We start from the raw sequence: 26,322 nt of genomic DNA on the forward strand, positions 1-26,322 counted from the left end.
GGACAAGAAGTGTGAAAGAGAGGAGGACCTGAGTGACAGACTTAACCGTTGTGTGTGCAGTAAGACGTGAAATTAATTTCTTACGAGTATAAGCCGAAAAATAAAATATATTTTGAACATAAAAAACTAATCATGTTAATTTGATTTTTGTCTGGAATAATTTAGCGTCGTTTTTATAACTTTGGTATAGAGTTTTTATTTTATTTTTTATATATAACTGATTATTAAAGTATTTCGAGTTACTCGACAAAAAAGTAAATGGCGCATTGTATAAAATTAAATTAATGCGTTATTCGTTTTTTTTTTCATCATAAAGAAGACACCGTGACAAGTAATAAATTCGATTTTTTTCTTGGAAAACGTGGAAAAGTGTGACTTGCTGATTATACGATTTTCTCTGAAATAAGTTCATCGCTGGTTCTTTGGTGATAATGAATATTTACCTGTTGTACTCAAGTGCTTCGAATGCAAATCAAGATTAACCTGTATAATATGACCAACCTTTTTTATGCACCGCCACCGTTTTCAATGAAACACATTCAGCCGGTTTCACCTGCTATTATTAAAATATACACTCTTAACATAATGTTAGTTAACAATTCATTTAAATTTAACATCCGGTTAAATTAAAGTAAGTTTCACCATAACATTATTATTGTTAGAAAATACTTTTTGTCATAATAGTTGACAAAATGTTAGTTAGGTTACCAAAACGGTTACCTCGATTTCAACGTTCTCATTGGTTATCACGAAATGTGATAACTGATAAGTGATAATGTTATCATTTTATAAATAAATAAATCTCAATGGGCAATGAATAATTCTATCTATGGCGTTTTAACATGTCAGTTAACTTTTTAACAAGCTGATTAACAACGTGTTAAGAAGGCTAAATCTCGGTGAAATTGACAATTGTGTTTATTGTATATTTTATACTTATAGCTCTTAATCGACATTAATATTCTGGCCAATAAGTAATTTTGGACTGAAACAAAAAAATTTTACAAGTACAAATAAATTATCCATTTGTAGAGACAAACAATTAGATAAACACGAAGCTGTTATAATATATCAATGCCTGAAAAGGGAAAAAGGTAATTAACCGTCTTGAGTGATCGATTTTTCCAGGGTCGATGGGTTTCTTATCTTTTTACAATTTTTTTGTTGTCGGTGTTTTTATTTGGTCGATTCTCAGACGGTTGAGATATTATGCAAGATTGGTCGGGTTAATTCGAATTTGTTTTGTTACCATTGACTCGTTTAATTAGTACTCTCAGTCTGGTGTATTTTGATGGGTATCGCCGGAAATGGTCTGTGTACAGCAGATATTATACTTTTAGATAATATTATGATCAATGAACGGTATGGGCTGGATAAATAACAAGTATATTTCACTAACATCAAATAGTGTCGTACCCGTTCACCGTTTCGCCTTTGGTCTGACCTAGTTTCGTGTAGTCCACAAAAAGGTTGTAAACACATTTTTTTACCCAAATTTTAACGGATGAACGACCCGCACACGGTTAACCGACGTTTTTCGAATTTACCAAAATGCGTTTCACAGTCTGAAGGTATTTCTTTATAGCAAAGTGTAATTACAAGTTACCCCTCCGACGATTAAAGTAATGGTCGAGACTTGTGAAACACACGATCACTGGCCATTCGGCGAAAACCGACCGATTGCGTTTAACGCGATTAATGTCCGTCAATAAGCTTTACCTATACCTTTACCTATCTCTTGTTTTTTTGAAATATACAAGTCCCTGTGTTTTTTTGGTAGGTCACCTTAGACACCTTGTCCGGTCTAAGTTCAACGTGCGGTCCCCGTGCGTTTGAGTTGTGTGTTTCTTTCATTTGAAATAATTATTTTTATAATTTCCAACAAAGCGTGTAGCGGATCAATCAAGAATAAGAGAACAGCAACACTGCGAAGGGGCAGGCGAGAAGTGTAACTAATTACGTGCCAGGGTGGGATAATCTCTTGATGAATGTCCCCGGGCTCGGCACCGGAGTGGAATCAACAAGTGTTGTTGACACCACTCTGCCGATGGTAGTCATCTTTATAATATACGTTGTGTTTGTTTGGACAAAAATAAACGATACTCGTTTAATCCGAAAATATGTTTGCCCGAGACACATTCGAGTTGTCGGGGGAAAAAAACCCCTAGAAAATGTCAAACATAGCTGTTTCCGATAATTGTCGACAAATAACAACCCCCCGCGCATTGATGTGATCTACAACATTAACCGCCGATTTTTGTTTTCGCTTTTTATCGAACCAACAAACTCTGCCGGCACTCTAATTTCATATAGTGTTTATCTTAGTAGTTAAACTATATTTTATATCGTCTGATTAATGACCATAGAAAACGAGATCAGAGTTTTCCAGCGAAATCACTCAATCTCTTCGATGGCACCGCCGCTAATGGTTGAAATTAGTATTCCTCCCACACGTTGCTAAAGTTTGACATGTGCCCCGGCTGCACAACAGCTGATGTATTCCTTGACAAGTTCAAATGCTCTTACGCCATTCGAAAATGTAAAGTAGTTCCACGAAAACAATTTTGTGATTACATTTTATATTACCTACGTACAATTTAGTTGTCTCTGTACAAGTTATAAATAAGACACGAATTTAAAAAAAAAAACGACTAATTATAAATGAGATAATCAGCCGAAATCAGCTTGTTAAAAAGTTAATTGGCATTGTAAAACGCCACAGATAGAATTATTCATTGCCAATTGAGATTTATTTATTTATAAAATGATAACATTATCAGTTATCAGTTTTATCACAGTTCGTGATAACCAATGAGAACGTTGGAATCGAGGTAACCGCTTTGGTAACCCAACTAATATTTTGTCAACTATTAACAAAAAGTATTTAACAGTTATGGTGAAATTTGCTTTAATTTAACCGGATGTTAAATTTAAATGAATTGTTAACTAACAATATATTATAGCGATTTTGACAAGGTACCGCCGCCGATGTTGCTGCTTGTCAAAATTACCATATGCCTAATCCAGTTTTCGATTATTATAAAAAAAAAATATATAACAATATATATATATATATATATTGTTATATCCGTCGGTTCCGTATAAATTGATTTTGCGGTTGCTACGTTGGAGGTATAAATAATAATAATTTTAACTAAAATCCGCGATTGTTGTTTGTTAACATTTACACTTGTAATTTTTTTTGCGTTTCGTTCGGCTCGAATCCGGTCGTGATCGTTTTTTTTGACCGTTAATCGATCCACAAGGTTGTTTAATAATATCCACGAGACAGTAAATCAACGACAACTGTGCGCAAATGGCTTTGATTGTCGCCAGCCACCGGCGATTGACAGTGACGACGGCGCGACGTGGTGCCGCCATTGTCACCATCTTGTCGTTGGCAATAATATTAAGAATAATTACCGCCGTCCAGTCCGTTAGCGCCGAGGTGAAAAGCATATTAAAAATAATATTATTTTCGTAGAAATGCAGTTGGAAATCAAACTCCATCACACAAATTCTCATACATAATAATCAGCCGATTTCACCGACATTTGTTAAGGACTCAACTTACTGTTAATTATATTTATCAATTAGTTAGCGCAAATCGGGTTTCATCGAGATTTGTTAGCCTTCTTAACACGTTGTTAAAGCGATTGTTTAGTTAATCAGCCGAAATCAACATGTTAAAACGCCATGGATCGAATTATTCATTACTAATTGAGATTTAAATATAAAATGATAACATTATCACTTATCAGTTATCACATTTCGTGATAACCAATGAGAACGTTGGAATCGAGGTAACCGCTTTGGTAACCCAACTAACGCTTTGTTAACTTAACAAATAGAATTTAACAATAATAATAATGTTATGGTGAAACTTACTTTAATTTAACCGGATGTTAAATTTAAATGAATTGTTAACTAACATTATGCAAACAGTGTATTTAATAATAGTTGGTGAAATCGGCTGAATATAATATCATGACGATTGGCATCTTAATATAACGAAGATTCGCCCAGTTTCCATTGCCAAGATGCCTGTTGTGGCAAGGAATCGACCGGTCAAGTGGTTTTCTTCCAAAACCCACTGTATCCTTCGGGAAGTAAAGTTATTGTGTCGACAGTGTGTTACTAATAGTTTTCATTTAATTTGTGAGCCATTTACTAGCGTTTGTTAACGGCTTTTAGAACAGAACGATTCTTGTATTTGGTCCGTTGTACATAGTTCCAACTATGTTTAAGTTTGTACATAGCGATCAAAGTCCATTTTTCTTAGTGTTTAATTTCAATGAAAACCGCTGGGGAAAAAAACTGTCGTACTATTGTTTTGGGATTCGCAAACAATGATGCCAATCAAATAGAAAGGTTGTTGTCGAAGATTAAGTTTATGGGCTACCAAAAATGAGGACACAGCCAAGATCTGTTTAAAAGGGTGTACTTGTGCACGCATAAGAACGAGCCGTATTTTTATTTCATTTTGGGGAGAAAATCAATATAATATTATATATTATTATAAGTTTCAAATAACGTTAAACAAAATACATAAACTGTCCTAGTCTTAATAAATACATCCGTAAACAAGCTCAGAAACATTCAGGAAGTTGTTGCCGATTTCCATGGTTACAAACAAAACAGCGTTATAGGAATATAATAGAGGAAGGTGCAATTTTTTAAAAATAAATTGTTATGGTAGGTATCTTGAAAACATATTATTGAAATTAAACAGAGTTGCAATCAGAAAATGTATTTTTTATACTTTTGTATTATCACTCAAGTAAATTAAAACCGTTCAATATAATATAGTTTTGTTATTGTCACCATTTCCCCTTCCCAATAGTTTTGTATTCAACATTTGTATTTAAAAATGTTTTTCAAAATACACTTGTTAAACTTATATTGAAAAAAGAGAATAATATTTTAGAAGTGTATGTTGAAACAAATCAATACATCTGAACTTTATTTATCAAAAAATATTAAGTGTATTTTGTCTTGAAGAAGATTGAAGCACTTTTAGTTATTCGAATGTCTTTCGACTTAATGATTGAAGACTGAAGAAAACCACCGTACAATATTATTATAATAAGAACCCCCCAAAAAAACTACATCTAAAAATAAAAACACCTTAAAACTAGTAACCGTCACTGTTTAGTTATGTAAATCCGAGTAATTTCGTGAACTCGCAAATCGCAAGTTAGTGGAATAATTATCTTAAAAAAAAATGCATATAATAAAATACCTTTTGCTTATTTTAACTAAGCAGCGGAAATACTAACTAATTTACTTGTATTGTAAACTTGTGATTATGCTAATTGAAAATTATTCAAATCCTAAACTGATGTTTTTAAAATTTTCAGAATAATCATGTTAGATTTTTTACTATATAAGAATAGACACTTGTGGTCTATATAAAAGATACCGTGTAATATAAGAACCGTGTCTTAATATTATATGGTCGAACATATAAATAGGTATTATGTTCACATTAAGCAGTTAAACTCTTATGTCATACTATTAAACTTTCCATATTCTTTTACGATGATATAATATTAAAATTGAAAAGTCGACGTTTTAGTGTTATTAATTTTCGAATATCATTTCTGTGTATATAATCATGTTGGACAATTTTTTTATAATTTTCAAAACGCAATACAATCTCTAAAACATGCCTCTAAGTCGTGTTCTTTACTATAATATAATCAACCGGTTTCACCAACTATTGGTAAATACACTCTCAACACAATGTTAGTTAACAATTTATTTAAATTTAACATCTGGTTAAATACAATAAGTGTCACAATGACATTATTATTGTTAAATTCTATTTGTTAAGTTAACAAAACGTTAGTTGGGTTACCAAACGGTTAGCTCGATTCCAACGTTTTCATTGGTTATTAAGTATGTGATAACTGATAAGAGATTGTATATAAATAATTTGTCAGTTAGTTATTATTTGGAATTTTGTTTTACTTTCTTTTAACGTTTCGGTTTGTATAAATAATTTATATATAATTTTTTAACACATTGTTTAGATACCTTTCTAAAAATAGTTTGTCATCAAGGTCATTAAAATCATTTTTTTCTATTTTGAAGGCCTAAAACAAAAGTAGGTAGTGATAAGAATTATATCCATTGTTATTCTCAGGATAGGCAAGACATAATAATATTATCTAAATTACAAAATACATTAAATTATGAAATGTGGACCGATAATGCAAGTCTGTGCTATTCCTTTTTACCTAATCTACTTACACAAAATAACTTCTGTTTACCTAATAAAGGGTTATCGAAGTTGTCTTTTCTATTGTTCTTAAAATACTCTATATAAAGAAGTTCCTCATTAAATGTGTAATTTATTATTATATATTACTAGTATACTCGGTCAACAAAAATTATAAAACAATTTCTGAACTAAAATAATATAAAACTATTATATATAAGTGCTACAATACATTTTAACATGCCGATTAACTTTTTAACAAGCCGATTTCGGGTGATTAATTTAACAATGTGTTAAGGCTAACAAATCTCGATGAAACCTAATTTTCACTAACCAGTTGTTAAACATGATTAACAATAAGTTAAATTCTTAACAAATGTTGGTAAAATCGGCTGTATAATATGTAAATAACACAATCTACATTGAAAAATCTCTCAAGTATATTTTATTTTGGTTACTTTTTCCAATCTAAACTTTAACAGCTATTTGATATTGTTAAAACGACAACCAAAACCGCTAACTCAATTAAAAAAAAATCTCAAACAAATATCAATAAGTAACACTCATAAGCTTACACTGAAAAAAAAATAGCATCTCTGCTCGGCATCGAAGCCAAAATGTACTTAGGAGGAAAATATATATATTTTTTACCAGAGTGTTTTTATTTTTTATTTCCGCCCAATTGAACGCGACAATACCGTGCTCCATTGCCTATATACATATTTTTTTGTCAAAACTAGAATTGAAATCCATAAAATATTAACACACTTCCGTTTGGACAGTTTGAACTGGACGTGTCACAAGAAGTAGTACTTTGTTGGATTTGATTTTTTTATAATAATACCAAGTGTAAGCGCCCAAAACAACCGCGAGGAATAAAACGGTCAATTATTAGTCGATTTATTTTTAAATATTAATAATCACATGTAAACTAAATATTGTACCATGTCCACAGGTGGGTCGACCTCGAGATGTAGATATAGCTTTTCAAGTAGCTCCTATAGACACGGTTACCTCGATAATGATTCCAGAAAGATTAGATCTTGGTAAAGCCAAGATAAGGCGACACACAACTCGCAAGTTAATACCCGTGTTTGGTTTGCACAGTGAAGTATCAAAAATAGCCAATCAACAAGTGAAATTGTACTCACAAAATCCATGTAAATGTTAAATTATTTGGGCGCAGTTAATTATTTCAATTACTGTCATTTCAAAAGTCTCGACGGCAGTAAATAAATAAATATGAATAATATTACACTGTATTGTTGTTTCTGAATATCACATTACACGGACAAAAAAGAGAGCTGTCTAGCCAAAATAACAGCTAAAACAAATTCAAATTCAACTTGTTTTAGCTGTGACTAAGTCAATAATCGGTACACGGTCACATTGTACACAGCTTACATTTTACTAATTACAAACATATCAAATGTTACAGGGATACTGTTTAAATTAGCATAATAATCGCTTTTTAATATTTTGCATATTGTGATGATAATAATGTTTAAGAACATTTATGTTTACCTATTGAAAAGTTATTACTTTTACAAGTCAGTTGTCAACTGTCACATTATAATATTATTATGTAGGTAAAATTTGTAAAACGAAAATGAATAAATTTAAATAAGCAAAACAAGTTAACATAAATCAAAGCTCATTCAATAAACTTTATGTTGATGTGACTTTTTTTGTAAAAAAAAAAAAAATGTTTAATGTATTATTCGACATTTTTAAAAAAATTTTTAAAGAATATTTAAAAATTAACAGTTTTTATTGTTCTTTTATTTTTTTAAATTATAATAGTTCAAACAAACCCGCCATTTTATTGATATAGTCTGAGCGCAAAAAAACTGTTTTAAAGATCCGAACCGATTTAATTCAAATGCGCACAAAGAGATAATGATGTTATATAGTCATGCTGGCTGCTGCCTAATGTAATAATGTTAAAGAAATGTACAACAGCTGATATAGAAGTTAAAAATGTTTCCGAATTGTATTAAACAAAAATTATCTTACAGTCGCTGATTTGGTCTTGAGTCTTATTTAATCTAAGTTTTCTGATGCATTCATTCTATGTAAATAATAATTATAATATGTTTTTTTCGATACTGCAAACGGAATGGATTTATGTAATAACCTTTTTTTTTAAAAAATGGTCTAGAAACGAGTTCCGAGGAAACGGTACTTGAATTTAATTAAAGGATTTTTTTTTATGTAAGCAAATTGTATTTTATTTTAATTAAACCGTGTACATTGAAAAATGAATGTTAATATGCGGTTTTTTTATGTGATTCTTATAACATTTGATTTATAATTTCCAAAGAGTAATGTAGAAAAGTTGGGTAATAATTTATTAGAGGTACTTTCAATTGATTTTGTCACCTGATAAATTTTTGATTATCATATTAATATAGTTTTTCTTTGTTGTCGGCTCTGCGAAGAAGTGCAAATACTTAATGAACAAATATTTTACTGCACTTCTTTCATTGTTTTGTATACTTTGATCTAGGTTTTAGATTTTGTAGTTTGCATACCCACTTTTTCTCACACGGTTAATATTTCGATTATTATAAACGCATTTATCATAACAAAAGTTTAGTTTAGTTAATTGTTTCAAGAGATTGTATGGACTGTGTCAAGGAAAAGGAGACAACACATTTACAAAATCTTACAAGTACACTATTGCAAGTCGAAATATAACATTCAGGCCGATCAATTAGAAGATATGCAATTGTAAAATAAATGTATTTGCAGTACAACATGATTGTTAAGTTGTATAGGCTAAGTTGGTTAGATTAAATAAAAAACAACTATGAAAATAATTTATGTAGTGAAATACAAATGTCTTGGAATTTTTACAAGAGAATCGCTTTTCTTTGACTATCTTATGCAAATACTAGGTATTTATCATATCAATGTTATGTGATCTACTAATATATGTAAGTATAGTATCATCATTCTAGCTTATAAAGTAAAAAAAAAACTAGTAATCGCAAAAGATAATCATAATTTTTTATCAGTTTTAATGAAGTATTGAAAATAATAATGTATGTCCAATAAATTCCGATGGGTTATGTCGATTAATTTTGTTTAATATAAACCTATTCTATATAGGTATCTTTAATGAAAATATCACAACTACTGATAGAAACATATAATATTCAATTGATAAATACCGTGTCTGATAAAAAAACTTATTTATCGAAAAAATTACACTTTCACCGTTTCGAAAGTACTTAATTGTTGTGTAAAACTTTTGTTATTAAAATTATGTCAATATGAACTTACTTGTTTTTTGTTTGCTTCGTAGACGACGGTCGCAATGAACTTGTGCGTGATTGCATTTTATATCTGTAAAAAAAAATTCAATCAATTACATGTATGTCGCCATTTTGAAATTTAAACAATGAACACATAAATTTATTGTTTATGTTAAATAAGTATTTTTTTTTTTTACATGAAATTTCCAAATATTACCATTATTCTACAAGTACAGTGTGTAGAGATGTTTATTGCTTTTGAAAATGCGGTCAAGTCGTTAAATTAGATTTATCATTAATTAAGTGGCCACTCAACTCTGGATAGTGGACAACCGGTAAACAGTTAGCGGTATTGTAATGTTGTTAAAATTGTTTACAAAACATTGTTTGCCTATGCTACATATACAGCCGGTTTCACCAACATGTGTTAAGGATTAACTTTATTGTTAATTATATTTAACAACTAGTTAGGAAAAATTGGGTTTCATCGAGATGAGCAATTACTTTATATTGAATTTTTAGAGAATAACAGAAAAGACAACTTCGCTAACCCTTTATTAGGTAAGCAGAAGTTATTTTATGTAAGTAGATTAGGTAAAAAGGAATGGCATAGACTTGCATTATAGATTCAAAGATCATAATTTATTGTATTTTGTCTTGCCTGTCCTGAGTATAACAATAGAAATTCTTATCACTACCTACTTTTTTTTTAAGGCCTTTGAAAGTAGAAAATCATATTTTAATAACCTTGATGACAAACTATTTTTAGAAAGGTATAGACTAGGTATCTAACCAATGTGTTATAATATTATGTATAAATTATTATTTATACAAACCGAAACGTTAAAAGAAAGTAAAATAAAATGCCAAATAATAAAAAACTGACAAACGATAAACGATAAACAATCACTTATCAGTTATCACATATTATATTAATAACCAATAAGAACGTTGGAATCGAGGTAACCGCTTTGGTAACCCAACTAACATTTTGTTAACTTAATAAATCGAATTTAACAATAATAATATTCTGGTGGAACTTATTTTATTTGACCAGATGTTAAATTTAAATTGATTGTTAACTAACAATGTGTTAAGAGTGTATTTAACAATAGTTGGTGAAATCAGCTGTTAGTCGTTAAGAGACTTACCTGCTACATCAGAATGCAGGGATAATTTTCAAAATATTTAATTTCTTTCAACTACTCTCACGAAAATAATGTAGGTATAATATAATTATCATTACACACGCAATCCACTAATTTAAAACACCATTCATTTATGGTAATTATTATTATTGCGTTCTGAGTCTCCAACTTTGCCGGGAGGCCGTTTAAACAATAGAATTCACTGTTGAACTGCTGATAGAAAACAATTAGTTATTATATTATTATACAGCTATCATGGTTATAATATATAACAATCAGTATTTAAGTTTATGGTCAATACTTGCACACAGTCTGGGACTGAAATATGTACAACGAAAAATAACTCATTTATCTTTAACAGAAAAAAAAAACCATAAAAAACAAATAGTTCAATGTCGAAATGTCGTTTGTGTAAAAAACGACCCTTTCAATCATGTAAGTAGTTGTTTTATAGTTGTGCGAGGACATTGTGTTGACTGTGTGTAGGATGGACGGACGGATTAGGTTTGCTGTTAGTTTTCTTTGCTAAATGTTTTTTATATCCAAACGGACTCAGAGTTTCAAAAAAAAAAAAAAACTCGTATAATTTTTACTGTCCATGTTATATATAATGTGAGATAATATACCAACCTCGGAAAATAACGCAGCTATTGCTGGTGCGAAATGGGTTTTACACTATGCATAATGGAATGGATACATTATGGCGAACGTGTACATAAGCTACACGAGAATTTGAATAATAATGATAAAAAAAAAAGATAAGGATTTGTCCCTTTGATCTTTGCAAAATCTAATATTGTGTATTGTCGACAAACAAAAAAACCTATCTCAGATTAATTGTGGTTGTTTGCAGTGTTGTTGGTGATTGGATAAAACTACTTTTAGATTTTATATAAATAAGGTTAGCGCCAAAAAGGATCTATAAGGATCTTATCTATCACTGGATAGCTTCGCTACTCGTAGTCTCAGCAAGTCGTTATTTACAAGTTGTTAACACCTATATTATATAAAAGCTATTTTTCTCGGGTTTTTTTTACTTTTAATATTAGTTATATTTTAATTATAATAACATTTTTAAGGCGTTTTTCTCGATTTTAAAGGGGTGGACTTTTCAAGTTTTCTTTCTTTAGTGCCTATCGTGTAACCATTTTTTGTCCATAGTCTTTAATGGCTACATGAAAAAAATCATTTATAGGCCGTGCAATACTATACTTACCCACACAAGACACGAGTAAAGTCATGATACACAAACTTGGCGTTTTTCATTATTGACACAATAATGGCTCGTCAGTCACGACGGTAGCAATAATTATTATGCCGTTTGTACAATCAATATCAAAAAGAGTAGCTTAGATTTCAACGTTCTTAACAAATGTTGGTGAATCCGGCTGTATGTAATCTATAGGTTTATAATAAGGCCCACGGTATACACGGCATATCTTAATCTTGACATCTTGGCCGTTTGCACAATAACAGCTACATGGCGGGTGTGTTGTCTTAGGTGTAAAAATATAATAAGATGGTCCGATACCCGCCGTGGCTGTGTTTGCTTAGGAGTTTGTCCCACAGCTACACACGTCCTATTATATATATATATATATATATATATATGTATCTAAGTACATTCCCCGAATACTTGGCTGATATAAGTACGGAAATGTTTTTGGGGGTCAACGGTATAGAAAAATCGAATTTCGCACCAGTCGCACAGAAGGCATAATATTCTCTAGACCATACCCCCCCCCCGCACCTAAACGCGACATTTCAATAAAAAAACAACATTTATTTTTTTGTCAAACAATCTTCCACGTGGGCACGACAGGTTCACCTGTCAGCTGATAAAAATGCAAATTTCAACATCAATCTGTAAACAAACAGCAAAAAAATATGGAGTTTAATCCATCAACGCCAGATGTACACGCAGAGAACAGTGTGTTTACTTAAGCCTGTTTTATTTATACAGATGTATAATATTGTATATATGTATGTTTTTTCAATACGATTGTAATTTGAAAAAAAAATTAATTAAAAAAAAAAATACTAAACTAAACTAAATATTGAACCTGAAAAGATTTAAATAAACAAACGTTTTTTTAACCCTTTCGATTGTAAAAAGTAAATTAAAAACAATAAACACAACAGACCAGCTACGCGGTACCTAAACCTTCTGGACAGACATATGCTAAATAATGCAAATAGCTTTTTGGCGGTTGAATATTATAATTAAATTAGGAATTGTTTAAACTATAGATACTGTCAAACGACAGCACGTGTAGTACAAGTAAAATGAATTGTATAAGACTATTTCTCAACAGTTATGAACATCTTCTTAACAAAAAAATGATAAAAATGTCTTAATTATATAGTTGTGTACCTACTGAAGAGTGATGGACATAGTCAGTACCTATACTATACTATACAACAATCACTGATAACAATAATGATGATGATTTTTTTAAAGGAACATTTATCATACGATGGAGGTGCCAAAACTTTTTAACGGATTGAACTAGTTTGATCATTTTCGGATCTATTCAGTGTTGTCATTAGTTACCAGCTGACGTTTCGAATCCATTGCAGGGTCCGTTTTCAGAGAGAGAGAGAGAGAGAGAGAGAGATAGTCACCTGTCACCGTTCCACTGTCGAGGCCATGGCTTAAATAAACAAGGTTTAGATGCATATCAATTCACATAATGGCACATGACTTTTATAGTTATTACATTAATAGAATTGTAATAAATAAAGTGATACCGGGAGATGATGAGTAACATGGATTCAAAATTATATAATATATTCTTTGTAGGTCACTCAGCTACAGCATAATGTTGTTAATTTTATGACCACAAGAAGTGCTTTTACGCTTAATAAGTTGACAAGGCATAAAAAAATTCTAGTAAAACGCCTAAACACATTACTATGTGGTAACAATCCAAAGAAAGTAGATTATAAACCGTGCATCTTTGGCATCATAATAATATGCACAACACTTGTCTACAAAACGGTTGTATTCGATAATAATTAATATAATTATTATTCATAACATTAATAATAATTGGCTAGACAGCACCAGATGACATTCTTATTACTTATTATTTATGTCAACGACCGTTTTGCTAGTTTCATGTTAAAGTCAAAGTATGTTTGTATTCACTAGAATAATATATAATAACTAGATTTTCTCTACTTGAGAGCAGATCAATTTTGTATATAATACAACTATAACTTATCTATTTATACACAATAGATAATATGATTATAAGTAATTTTCTACTTTTTTTTTCTCTCTCTCGAAATTCGTTGTGGTATTAATTAGTAAATCGTTTGTTATTTAAATTAAACGAGTAAATGATCGGTTCTAGTTTAGACACGACCGGTTAACAATGATTTTTTTTTTTGCGACATTCGACAATAATTACACTCATAATGATAATTAATTTGTTTATGTTAACGGCTTGTGTGTAAAGAATGTGTATCTGTTCAAATGCATTGTGAAGTTATATACATTCGTGTTTTGCAAAGCCGGACAAACTTGCAATAATAATGTTTAATTAGTTAGGAAGGTAATTTTTAGCTCGACTAGTCATTTGATTGTTATTAAAACAGTAAAATAAATCATAAATTGGTACCGCACGAATGTTGAACAGAACTAACAGAAACCCCAAATTACAATTTATTAGTAACATTACTATTGTTATTCAAGTCAGTATGTTAGGTTTGACTTAAAATTGAATCTTACACTATTGATGATAATTCAAGAATTGTTCTTATGAAGTCGTTGTGAGATAAATTTAAGTTGAAACAGTAAAATTTCTAAAATAAAAATAAAAAAGGAAATACATGTGTGTATAGACTAAAAATCTCACAACTAACAAATCCCCAATAAGGTTTGTGTATTGAACCAATGAAAAATAGTGTTAAAAATACAGTTTATCATCGAACGTGCCACAATTTCACTTTGGTATTAAATAATAGAATTTTTTTTATGACACATGTACTTATTTTGAATACTTTACTGCCCGCACACTTTACAGCTGTTGCTTTTGATAATAATAATGACCACGTTTTTATAGTATATTAACTGTTAAACATAATCAGCCGGTTTCACCAACTATTGTTAAATACACTCTTAACACTATGTTAGTTAACAGTTCATTAAAATTTAACATCTGGTTAAAAGAAATAAGTTTCACCATAACATTATTATCGTTAAATTCGATTTGTTAAGTTAACAAAACGTTAGTAGGGTTACCAAAGCGGTTTCCTCGATTCCAACGTTTTCATTGGTTAATAAGGTATGTGATAACTGATAAGTGATTGTATATAAATAATTTGTCAGTTTATTGTTATTATTTGGCATTTTATCTTACTTTCTTTTAACGTTTTGGTATATATAAGTTGTAGTCTGTACAGTTACTATAATACTGTTAGTAGGTACATACCAAATACATGCAAACAAAAAAAAACGTCAGATAAATTTACTACACCCGAAGTGATTAAAAAGCAGCTTTGTTTCCAAATTACACATTTTATTAAAAAAAAAAAAGAGTGAAGTACAAATTTTGTTAGGTCCATTTTTTTTAGATAATCTAACCCAAAAGAAACTGTTTTCAGTGTAGGTGTACCTGTTTGCAATGTGCATATACCTATTATCTACAACGTAGACAGTTATTTTATTAGCTTTTATATTTAAAACATTATATTTATAACCGGAACAATATCCGGTTAGGTTAAAAAATCTATGATTAAATTTAGTAGCCGGTATCTTAAGAGGAGAACGCTAATCATCAAATCCATTGTACTTATCTAGTTGAATTTGTCAATACCTTACACATACAAACAATAAAAATAATTTATTATTTAAACCAATTACAAGATATAAAATTAAAACAGAAAATAAACACTAAAAAATGTAATAAATAAAATTACTCGAAGCGTTATTTTTCAAAGTTTAAAAAACTGACAGTATAAATTTAAAAAATGTAGAATTATATTATTATTGTTTACTTTTACATGTTTCAACTAGCATTACAAAAAAAAAATTATTAAGGTTGTCTTCTAACCACCAAAATCCACCCTCATAAATACGGCCTTGTTTGGCTGTGCTGTTATTTTTTTTTTTTTTTTAACTAAAATGGTATAATATGATTATAATAGTTATAAGTATTCTTCGCTCAAGTGGTGAATTATTGCTTGGCAATAATAAATCATTTTCAAAGGGAAAACCGATTATCCCTTCGAAAATATCTATTTTGTTTTTGGTTTTTACCCAAAGCTAATACTATAAAAACATTATTCAAGAGTGAACAACATGAAGATTAAAATATGAGCTTACATTTTTATTATATAATTATATGCTTACATATTTATGTTATCAAAAAAAAAAAACTGACTTTTATTCGATGGCAATAAGATAAGTTTTTCCATTAATTATTATTAAAACGGTAATTTTCAAACAACAAAAAAAAACTCAATTAAAAATACCAGCGTTTCAAATTGAACGTTTCTCAACAGATTAGCGTTTCGAATCGTTTTTTTTTTTTTATGGTAATAAGAATGTAAATTGTAATTAATAAAAGCAGCTACGCAAATTGCTGGCTGTTTAAAACTTCAAACGAAATGAATTCAAGTAATTATTTACATTTATGTCACGCCTTATATATTCTCTTCGGTTTTTTCCCTTATATTTTATAATTAGGGTCAGGTGAGGTACATAACTGCGAGCGAATGAAGATGTAAATGTGATTTCCATTTGTTTGAAGGAAAAAAAACCAACAGTTTTGTGTTTTTATTAATTGTGTAATACATTGACGTTTTTTAAATGTAAACATTTTTTATTTTAAATTTGTAAACTCTGTCAATTATTTTTATTAATATATCAAATTTACTCAATTAGTTTATAATCTACGCTCGCTCCTTTATTTTCATACTTGTTAAGGTAATTTTTTTTATAAACTATTAGTGTATTTTAACAAATGTTGTTTATTAAAAAAAAAAAAAAATATATATATATATATATAGAATAGCATATCGGTTTAATAAATGAACTTATAATACTTGGAAACAAAAAAGTAAAAACGTTATAATAATCATAAATGTAAAATGTTTTTTACCAGCACTATAATATAAATTAAATTATATTTGTTTATTATTTAGCCATTTTATTTACAAGTAAAGTTTTAATACATTGTTGACAATAGATATATATATTATTCTTTTCGCTTAATTGAAAAATAGAAGGTATTTTACAGGATCATCCAATAATCATGTTTACAACTATATATTTTGTATATTCAAAGAAATTCCAATTTTCTGTTAAACATTTAGGAACCAGTTGAAAAAAAAAATTCATTCATAGCAAGCTGTTACTTACATTCATAGTGAGTTTTATTATTAAGTTATTATTATTATTAGTAAATTTAGAATTAAAATACTTGCTTGTTTTATTAAGAGCTTTTATTAGTGTTATTTTATATTTATTTAGGAAAAAGTGAATAAAAAAAAATGCAACGGACCAAAACGCTTTACCATTAATGTTTAATTCATAAAAAAAAACAAGCTTTATGAACTATTCAAGTTTTCTTTTACCAGACTTGGTAAAAAAAAAAAAACAAGCTTGTTCATCCATCAAATACACGGTGTTAACAAAAGTCTAAAGTGTACTTAAAAATAGATAAATGCACGTTACCACACCTACTATGTGATTCGGTAGGATTGTAGTGGAATAATGGATGAAAGCCAACGTGATTCAAACAAAATGTTGTTTTAATAGTAAATCCCTGCAATAAATATTATTTTACAGGAATGTCCTCGCAAAGTCGCAATCTGTGAAGATGACCAATATTTTTTTTTTTTTTTATGAAAGAACAGTAATTTATTTCAGTCAAAAATAGTAGAGGTACCTACACGGTATCTATTAGATATATTTCACAAGTTGCAGTATACTTCTATTACGGTTATACAAAAGAACAAAAACCGTGAATTTGTATATTAAGTTCAATTAGATAAAAAATTTAAAGCTTCGATGACAATCATCAATGTTAAATTACACTGTTGGTTACGTATGATTAAATTCATATTGTGGCTTTAATTTTAAATTAAGATTCAATACTAATTTGCCTAAGTATACCGTATAATTATTTTAATAGAGTTGTTTGTGAGTCAGTCAATGTCGCAAATATGATAATATTATGTAAATGTCTTGGTATTAAAATAATGTGTTCGGACATGAAATGGAAGTGTCGGAGATCTCATCTGATAAAACCTAACCTTATGTAATAAAAAAGCTACATGAGATCCTCCCATTTAAGGATACTTAGAACAGTGTGTTTAGCACTTGTTGAATGCACATAGGCAATATATTCCTTAGTTTGGTAACAGTATTTGATTTTTTTTTTTTTTTGGAATTCAGTTATACAACTCAACTCCTACCTAGCCAAGTATTGCATTTACCTCTATTTAAAATCATATAAATATGCCTTTACTATGTACACGTTTATCAGTTTTTTCTAGATACACGTTTAAGATTCCTTTTTTTGTATACAAATGTTTGAGTATCAAAGTCTCCAATTATAATATCACTTAATGTTATTTTTGTTGCTGTTGTAATAGTAGTATTTTCGTTTTGAAGATTTCAAGATACTACAAAAGTTGTCAGCAAATTACAAGTTTTATGTACTATAATATCATATTTTAGTCGAAAAGGTATCAAATAGAAAATTACCAAAAAAACCAGGTTGTTACATAATATTTTCAATTAAGTAAAATCTTTTAAAACAAAAATTGACAGTATTTTCACAAGTGCAATGTAATATCATAACACATTAATCTGTTGACATTAACTTGTTCAATTGGCCTTCCAAAACGACTAGTTTATCATTAGTAGGTATTATTATTATTATTATTACAAAATTATCATTACCTATGTCGACGAGTAGATACAAATATAGCAATTACCGTTGTTATTTGTTTGTCAATGCTTCTTCTTTGAGTTCCAGTTTGATATCTTACACCGTTTCAATGTTGAGGGGTTGGGGGGAGAGAAGAATAGTTTTATTTTTTTTACAATTTTACACGGATAAGGGTCAACACAGGTTTTAACGACGCACTTTTTCCGTCTTTTTATTATTATAATTTTTTGGTTTTTTAACAGTTTAAAAAAAAAAAAAAAAAAGAATGTTTTACCCGAAGTAACAGCTACAAACCGACACCCGCCAAAGTTGGAACGTCCAAAGGAACTGCCGGGAGCTTTCAGACCATGTGGAAACGTGAACAGCTCTCTCTGTGTGGTGTGTGTCTCTCAATATGGCCAACCGTTTGTGATGAAATAACCGTGCGCCAAGCACAACCGTCATCGACGAGGGACTTAGGAAAAATACTTGGACAAAGCAAGAAAAATAGTGCAGAAAAAAAAACCACCCAAGTGTTATATAAAAGTGTATAATGAATTGTGTCAATTCATCAAAGTAAGGCGCATATCCTTGGTTCGTCGTAGTAAAAGATGCTGTTGAAAATAATAGTATAATGTTTGAACGATAGATTGAAAATCAATTTAATCCTACGGCGGTTAGGTTGTTACAGTATGATAGTTATTGCTTGGAATTATTTTTGTTTGCAAAAAAAAAAAAATACTTAAATAAAAAAGTACATCTAAGAATGGTATAGCTAATTTTTTTCATCTTGATAAACTATACCTATTTGATAATAAAAAAGATACTGTTTTACAATATTTCAATTAGTAACCTAATGTGTACATATTGCCTTTTTTAGTTAAGTGTTGGGTTTGATTATTGTAATCTAATGCAATGTTTATTGATTACAATTATTTATAACTTATTGCGTGTAAAAGGTATATCATGTGAGATTTATATGGTATCAATAAACAAGCAAAATAACCATATAGAGTTTCACAGTTAAACTGTAATCATGGTTACAGATTACTTTAAAACGGTTATTGATCAATTTAATTAACATTAGGTAATTGTTGGTGATCTATTTTGTAATTTATTCATAGTGAATAATATTGTCAATAAAATAGTTGCAACGATGCTGAACTGAAAGATGTGCAGAAAAATACTAAACGAAAAATTGCATTTTACTTGCTAGAACTCAAAATATATATACATAAGTAAAATTATTTATTGATACACATACTAATGTACCAAGAAAACAAGTTATTTTGGTGGTAAACGTTATATTTTACTGAAAACTGGTAGAACTTATACCTAAGTATATAAATATCAGGTAAAATATATTATTTTTGTTAAAATATATGTGAAATAAAAAAAATTGTTTTTTCAGTATTATTTAATAGAGTATTAAAATATAATACTGCTAAAAAGTACTAGTTATAGACAAAAGGTAATCAGGTACAATTATCGAGTACACCTATTTTTGTATACTTATCAAAAAATAAAAAAAGCTAATGCCCACCTCTGAGTGTACTACTACTACTACTACTACCTGTATGTATATTATACATATATATATTTGTGGAGAATTTAATTTCACGGGCGATTAGTTTAGGCAGTTATCCTGGACGGTAATGGGATTCGGTAGAGTAGTCTAAAAAGCCCAAGTTCAGACTTTCTTCCTTGCAGAGGAAATCCAGGCTAGAAATTGAAATCTAAGTTTAAAAAAACCATATTTTTTTTGTTTAAATGATTTTAATACTTGGTAAAATATGCTTGTCTTGGGCACCATAAAAATTGACACCAAAAGTAGATAAATGTTGATATTTTGGCGATATGTGTAAAGTACAGCTGTTAAATGTATATTAAGTTATTGGACTGTCGAGTTCACTCTGAGTTAGGTTTTACTTGAAGATCAAAGCGATCCAATTTAAACTGATCAAACGTTTTGAGATTTTGGCCATAGCTTATATATATATACACATTGGATTTCATTACATTGTATACTATTATTATTACCATATAATCCGCACCAACATAATAATCATATCTATTATTTCCTCGAGGGACCTAATCTATGTATATATAACATGTTTATTCAATTAGGGGCCATTTCCAATTATTTTGGTTACAATTTTTCAAAGTAAAAACAACATTCGCTTTGTGGTGTGGATTTGGAAATAACATAAATTCCAGTATGCTGTTTGACAAATAGTACCAATTTTGTGAAAAATACAATCAAATTTTGACTTGGTAATTTTTACACGATAAAAGCACATCGCCAGAGATCATCCTCGTCCAAATTGTATACTTAAATCCTGTATATATATTGTAAGTTTATAACGCTGAATATATGGTCGAACGTGGAATAACAAATTTAAACCTGAGATTACCAGCTACATGGTTAGTATAATACACACAAAGATTTTATTCATAAAAAACGGTCATTCCAAATGGACCATCAACGTCGTTCACACATTATTACACCTCCTTTGCAGCTTTTTAGTGGGATATCGAATTTTTTTACTGTCAATTGACAAACAAGAAACAAGACTCGCATCGTCTAAAAAAAAGATAACCCAACATTTTTTGTTGTACATCATTATATGTATATGTGTGTTATTTTTTTTTTCATTTTATTGCGCGATTTTGATCTTTATTAATACGACCAACGTGACACGAACATGTATGCGCCCTTTTAATATTGAAATTATTTATTTTTTACACAATAATATGCAACAAGCTAAGTTATTACACACAAACGTACGGCATCCGTATTGCTCATTACCAAAAAAATTATGTTTTCCGGTAATATGTTGTTATATACATACAAAAAAAATATATATATATATATATACTTGGCCATATGCCTATACTTAACAGTATGTACACGGCCATTAGAGCCGCATACGAATTTCGTTTAATATATAGCGCATAGTAGTGTTTGCTAATTTTTTTGTACGTTTGGCTGTTTCCAGCTATTTTTCGGACTTGTTTTTTTTTTGGGGGGGGGGGGGTTTGTATAAACGTCTAAAGCCGCTGTTAATAATAATGTACCTTATGTAATGTATATAGGCATGGTAAAACAACGTGCAAGTTTGTTATTGACGTGGTGTCGTCCATAAATTGACATTATTTTTGCACAACGTAGTATATTGTACACATTTTCCGGCACGCTTTTCGTATCGATTATACATTTACCATACGGTACAATATATCGGTCAACCGTTAAACTATAATTTACATACTCAGTACTCTTGATACATTATATATAAAAATAAGTCTCCCGTTTTCATAAGTCAAAAATTCAAGGTTTCGACGGTTAAGTAATAAAATAAAAAATTATTCCTTGTTATTTAGGGCAAACAAATTCTCACCTTAAAGAGCGGTAACATCATTTTCAGTCCTCGGCCCTTAACTCTTCTCTCATCACTTATTTTATCATTTATTTCTTACCTCTAGTCTCTAATCATTTATCTCTTATCACGGATGTCATTTATTTTGTTATCTCTTGTTTATAATTATTTATCTCCACAGATATATATATATATATATAATAAACGAGATTGCTAACTGTACGTGCAACCAATGGAGAAGATTGAAGCATCCACTTTCCGCCATATTGGTGGGAATTACAACCTTATCACGTGAGAATAATATATGTTTATAACACAGATATATATATATAATAATATTGATATAGTAATATATACAGTTATATATAATATGCATTGATAACACACATAAATCCCACCAGAATGGCGGACCGTCGGCTTCAATTCTGATCGCTAGTTAGCAATCTAGTTAATTATATATATCTCTGTGTTTATCTCTAATCTCTTATCACTTATCTCTTTTCATTTATCTCTTTGTAATTATCTTTTATCACTTATCATTTATTTCTTATTTCTTGTCTCTTATCAATTTTTGAGTTAGGGGCGGAAAGGGACTAAAAACGATGTGATCCCTCTTTTAAGGTGAGCTTTTTGCACTGAATAACAGAGAATATATATTTTTTTTAAGTCATTATTTTTTTACTTAACAGCTGAAACCTTCAATTGAAAAAATGAAAACGGGGGGCTTATTTTGGGGTCCTCCAGATGTCGAATCACCTATTACTTACCTTTCATTCTGGAACACCCTGTACATTATTTAATTAAATATACTTGCAATATATTAGTGCACATGCCGTACAGCTCTTGGAACAATCTTCCTTGACTTTGTGAGGGGTTATTAAAAAAAATTAACAACTATTTAAAATATTAAGTAAGCGATTGAGTAGAATTATTCAACTGTGAATAGATAACAAAACAAGTACCCGACTATATTTTGGTAACGACCCGAGGAAAATAAATATCCTAGTTAAAAAAAAACAGTATCATTTATAGCTACAATTAATCGAACGTAATTACTTTAATAATAAAATTGGCTTGTACGGTTCTTGATGTGTGTGTGTGTGTATTTTTAACAGTATAATATCATGAGTATTTCATCCCTATAAAAATAACACAATATAGTGTAAGTTTTGTTTTTTATTGTAGTTTAAAAAAAAATACTGTTTGAAAACGATGACGCGACAAAATGACAAAACTTTGTGCACGACCGTTGTGTGTGCAAGTATACAAAATTATGTAATAATATAACCGTTGAACATATTATTTTGTTTCAAACAATTTCACACTGAAATAAATCATAAAACCTACCTACGTATTGGCCTGTGCACTTATGTCGGAATTGCTGCCAACGCTTTTGCCATTCGTCATCCGGATGTAGAATCTCATTTGGGAAGTGAAGAGAACGGTCTGCTAATGGGGGAAAAAAACTTCCTATCATTAACGTCACGACTACAATGTGTTGAGAGAAAAAAGTAATAATAATAATAAAAAAGGCGAGAAACGATAATTATTTCTGTCCCGTTAAATATTCAAAACGGTAAAAAACGTTTAACTTTGCCTGGTTTTTGTTAATGATGACATTTGAATCTGATATCACCCAATTTAATATATCAACTATACATAGAAATCAATATCAGTATTATAGAATATTTCGGATTACAATATTATTTGCAGTTATTCGTTGTTTAAATAATAGGTTCAAATAAATTGTATTTCTTCATAACGTGTGGGGGGGGGGGCACTATTTTCTATGAACAAATAGAAATATACACACACACACACAATATTGATAATCGACTTGTCAATTATCATTATACACAAACGGCGAAGAGCACAACCCAAACCGAAAAACCTCTATCGTTTGTTAAATGCTAAGTAGTCGTCTCGTTAGGCATTTCGTTCACAATATATTCACTTAAAGGACTCGCACTCGACGTTTTGTTGTGTTGGAAAACATGATTTACTGGTAAAGAGCTGATGACGCTTAGTTGATAAATTGTTTTCCCTGAAAGAGTGATAATTTTCAGAACTCCATTTTGAGAATGTTAAGAATTAGAATAGCATATGGCGTAATCTGCGTCATTTGGTTTAGCCCTATAAAGTCAATTATTCACTTTCAAAAAACGACCAAAACGTAAAAAAAAAAACTATTATGATTTTACAAGAACATTAATTAGCCACAACTATAATATAGTATCAGCCGGTTTCACCAACTATTGTTAAATTCACTTTTTGGCGCTAACCTAATTTATACAAAATCTAAAAGTAGTTTCATCCAATCGACAACAACACCACAAACAACCACAATTAATCTGAGATAGGTTTTTTGTTTGTCGACAATACACAATATTAGATTTTGCAAAGATCAAAGGGACAAATTCTTTTCTTTTTTTTTCTATCATTATTATGCAAATTCTTGTGTACACGTTCGCCATAATGTTTCCATTCCATTATGCATATTGTAAAATCCCATTTTGCACCAGCAATGGCTGCGTTATTTTCCAAGGTTTGTATATTATCTCACTTATATAGCACGGACAGTATGTCCGTGCTATAATGTATATATTTTTTTATACGAGTTTTTTTTTTTTTTGGAAACTCTGAGCCCTTTTGGATATATTAATTATATTATACCTACATTATTATCGTGAGAGTAGTTGAAAGAAATGAAATATTTTGAAAAGTATCCCTGCATTCTGTTGTAGCAGGTAAGTCTCTTAACAACAATCAGCCGGTTTCACCAACTATTTCAATACACTCTTAACACAATGTTAGTTAATAATTCGTTTAAATTTAACATCTGGTTAAAAAAAAAATAAGTTTCACCATAACATTATTATTGTTAAATTCGATTTGTTAAGTTAACAAAACGTTAGTTGGGTTACCTAAACGGTTACCTTCGATTCCAAACGTTCTCATTGGTTATTATAATATGTTATAACTGATAAGAGATTGTATTTTTTAATTTGTCAGTTTGTTATTATTTGACATTTTATTTTACTTTCTTCTAACGTTTCGGCTTATGTAAATAATTTATATATAATTGTTTAATACATTAATTAGATAGTCTATACCTTTCTAAAAATAGTTTGTCATCAAAGTCATTAAAATAATTTTTTTCTATTTTGAAGGCTTAAAAAAAAGTAGGTAGTGATAAGAATTATTCCCATCGTCAGGATAGGCAAGACATAATAGTGTTATCTAAATTACAAAATACAATAAATTATTATATTTGAACCTATAATATAAGTCTGTTCCATTCCTTTTTACCTAATCTACTTACACAAAATAACTTCTGCTTACCTAATAAAGGGTTATCGAAGATGTCTTTTCTGTTGTTCTCTAAATACTCAATACAAAGCAGTTCCTCATCAAATATGTAATTCATTATTAGATATTACTAGTATTATATTCAGTCAACAAAAATTATAAAACATTTTCTTAACTATAATAATATAAATATTAGATATAAGTACTACAATACATTTTAACATGCCGATTAACTTCTTAACAAGCCGATTTTGGGTGATTAATTTAACAAACGTTTTAACAATGTGTTAAGGCTAACAAATCTCGATGAAACTCAATTTTCACTAACCAGTTGGTAAAGATAATATTAACAATAAGTTAAATTCTTAACAAATGTTGTTGAATTGCCGGCTGATTATATTATAGTGCCTAAGCAGGTTTTTGGACTTGACCTCATTGTCTGAGTACAGCCAGCTTATTGTACAAGCTATATTTTGTGAAATAGCAAACAAAAATTAGGCGTCGTTTGTAATTCGACTCGGTTTAATCGAACTTCGTACAAGGATCGAGTAAATTCCATTGGCCATTTTCCCATAAAATACACTATTAATTACGTTGTTGTTATGGGCACCAGTAAAACCCCAAAAAGGTCGACGAAGTAACATTAAAATAATAGGTACCTATTATTAGGTTCTTTTTCCGTTTTTTTGTTTAGCCGCTAAACTGTAGCCGAATTCTTGTGAAAACCAATCGATAATACAATATTAGATACAAACTGAATTTAAAAAAATTATTATTATTTTGTCTGATTTCAATATATTGTCATAGGCTGTGACAAACAAAATACTATTATTAATATCTACTTAGTTAATGGACAATGATGTGAAGGGAAAAAAACTAGTTTGCTGTAAGTGCATTAACTATTTCCAGTGTATGTTCAAATTATAATTTTTTTTACAACCTAACTTAGTGTTAACGTAAAATACAACAAATGAATGTCTCTTCGAATTTCCAATAAAAAACACGTGTCGTTAAAATAACATTAAAAAAATATGTATAATCATTTTTTATACACCTACATTCTATACTTTTGTAAACTCAATACATTACACTATTGGTGAGCCGTTTTATGTTTTTTTT

At 29.6% G+C, this 26,322-nt stretch overlaps 1 protein-coding gene across 3 annotated transcripts in view; it reads right to left on the reverse strand.

The window, feature by feature from the left end:
- LOC126842289 (adenylyl cyclase 78C) overlaps nucleotides 1-18,848 on the reverse strand; it is a 79,974-nt gene extending 61,126 nt beyond the window's left edge. For 2 of the 3 annotated variants that reach the window (XM_050579221.1, XM_050579236.1), the window contains exons 1-2: nucleotides 18,550-18,848; nucleotides 9,512-9,574 (exon numbers count right to left, since the gene is read on the reverse strand). In XM_050579221.1, the coding sequence (XP_050435178.1) occupies nucleotides 9,512-9,567 (56 nt within the window). In that variant the 5' untranslated portion in view covers nucleotides 9,568-9,574; nucleotides 18,550-18,848. The remainder of the gene's footprint in view (nucleotides 1-9,511; nucleotides 9,575-18,549) is intronic. The other variant, XM_050579228.1, reaches the window with a different exon arrangement.
- Between the last annotated feature and the right edge of the window lie 7,474 nt (nucleotides 18,849-26,322).

Source organism: Adelges cooleyi, unplaced genomic scaffold (assembly GCF_023614345.1).
Source record: "Adelges cooleyi isolate 19-005CV unplaced genomic scaffold, UGA_ACOO_1.1 ACOO_flye_CR_arks_rails_tigmint_CR_PRNA_108, whole genome shotgun sequence".
Lineage (NCBI taxonomy): Eukaryota > Metazoa > Arthropoda > Insecta > Hemiptera > Adelgidae > Adelges > Adelges cooleyi.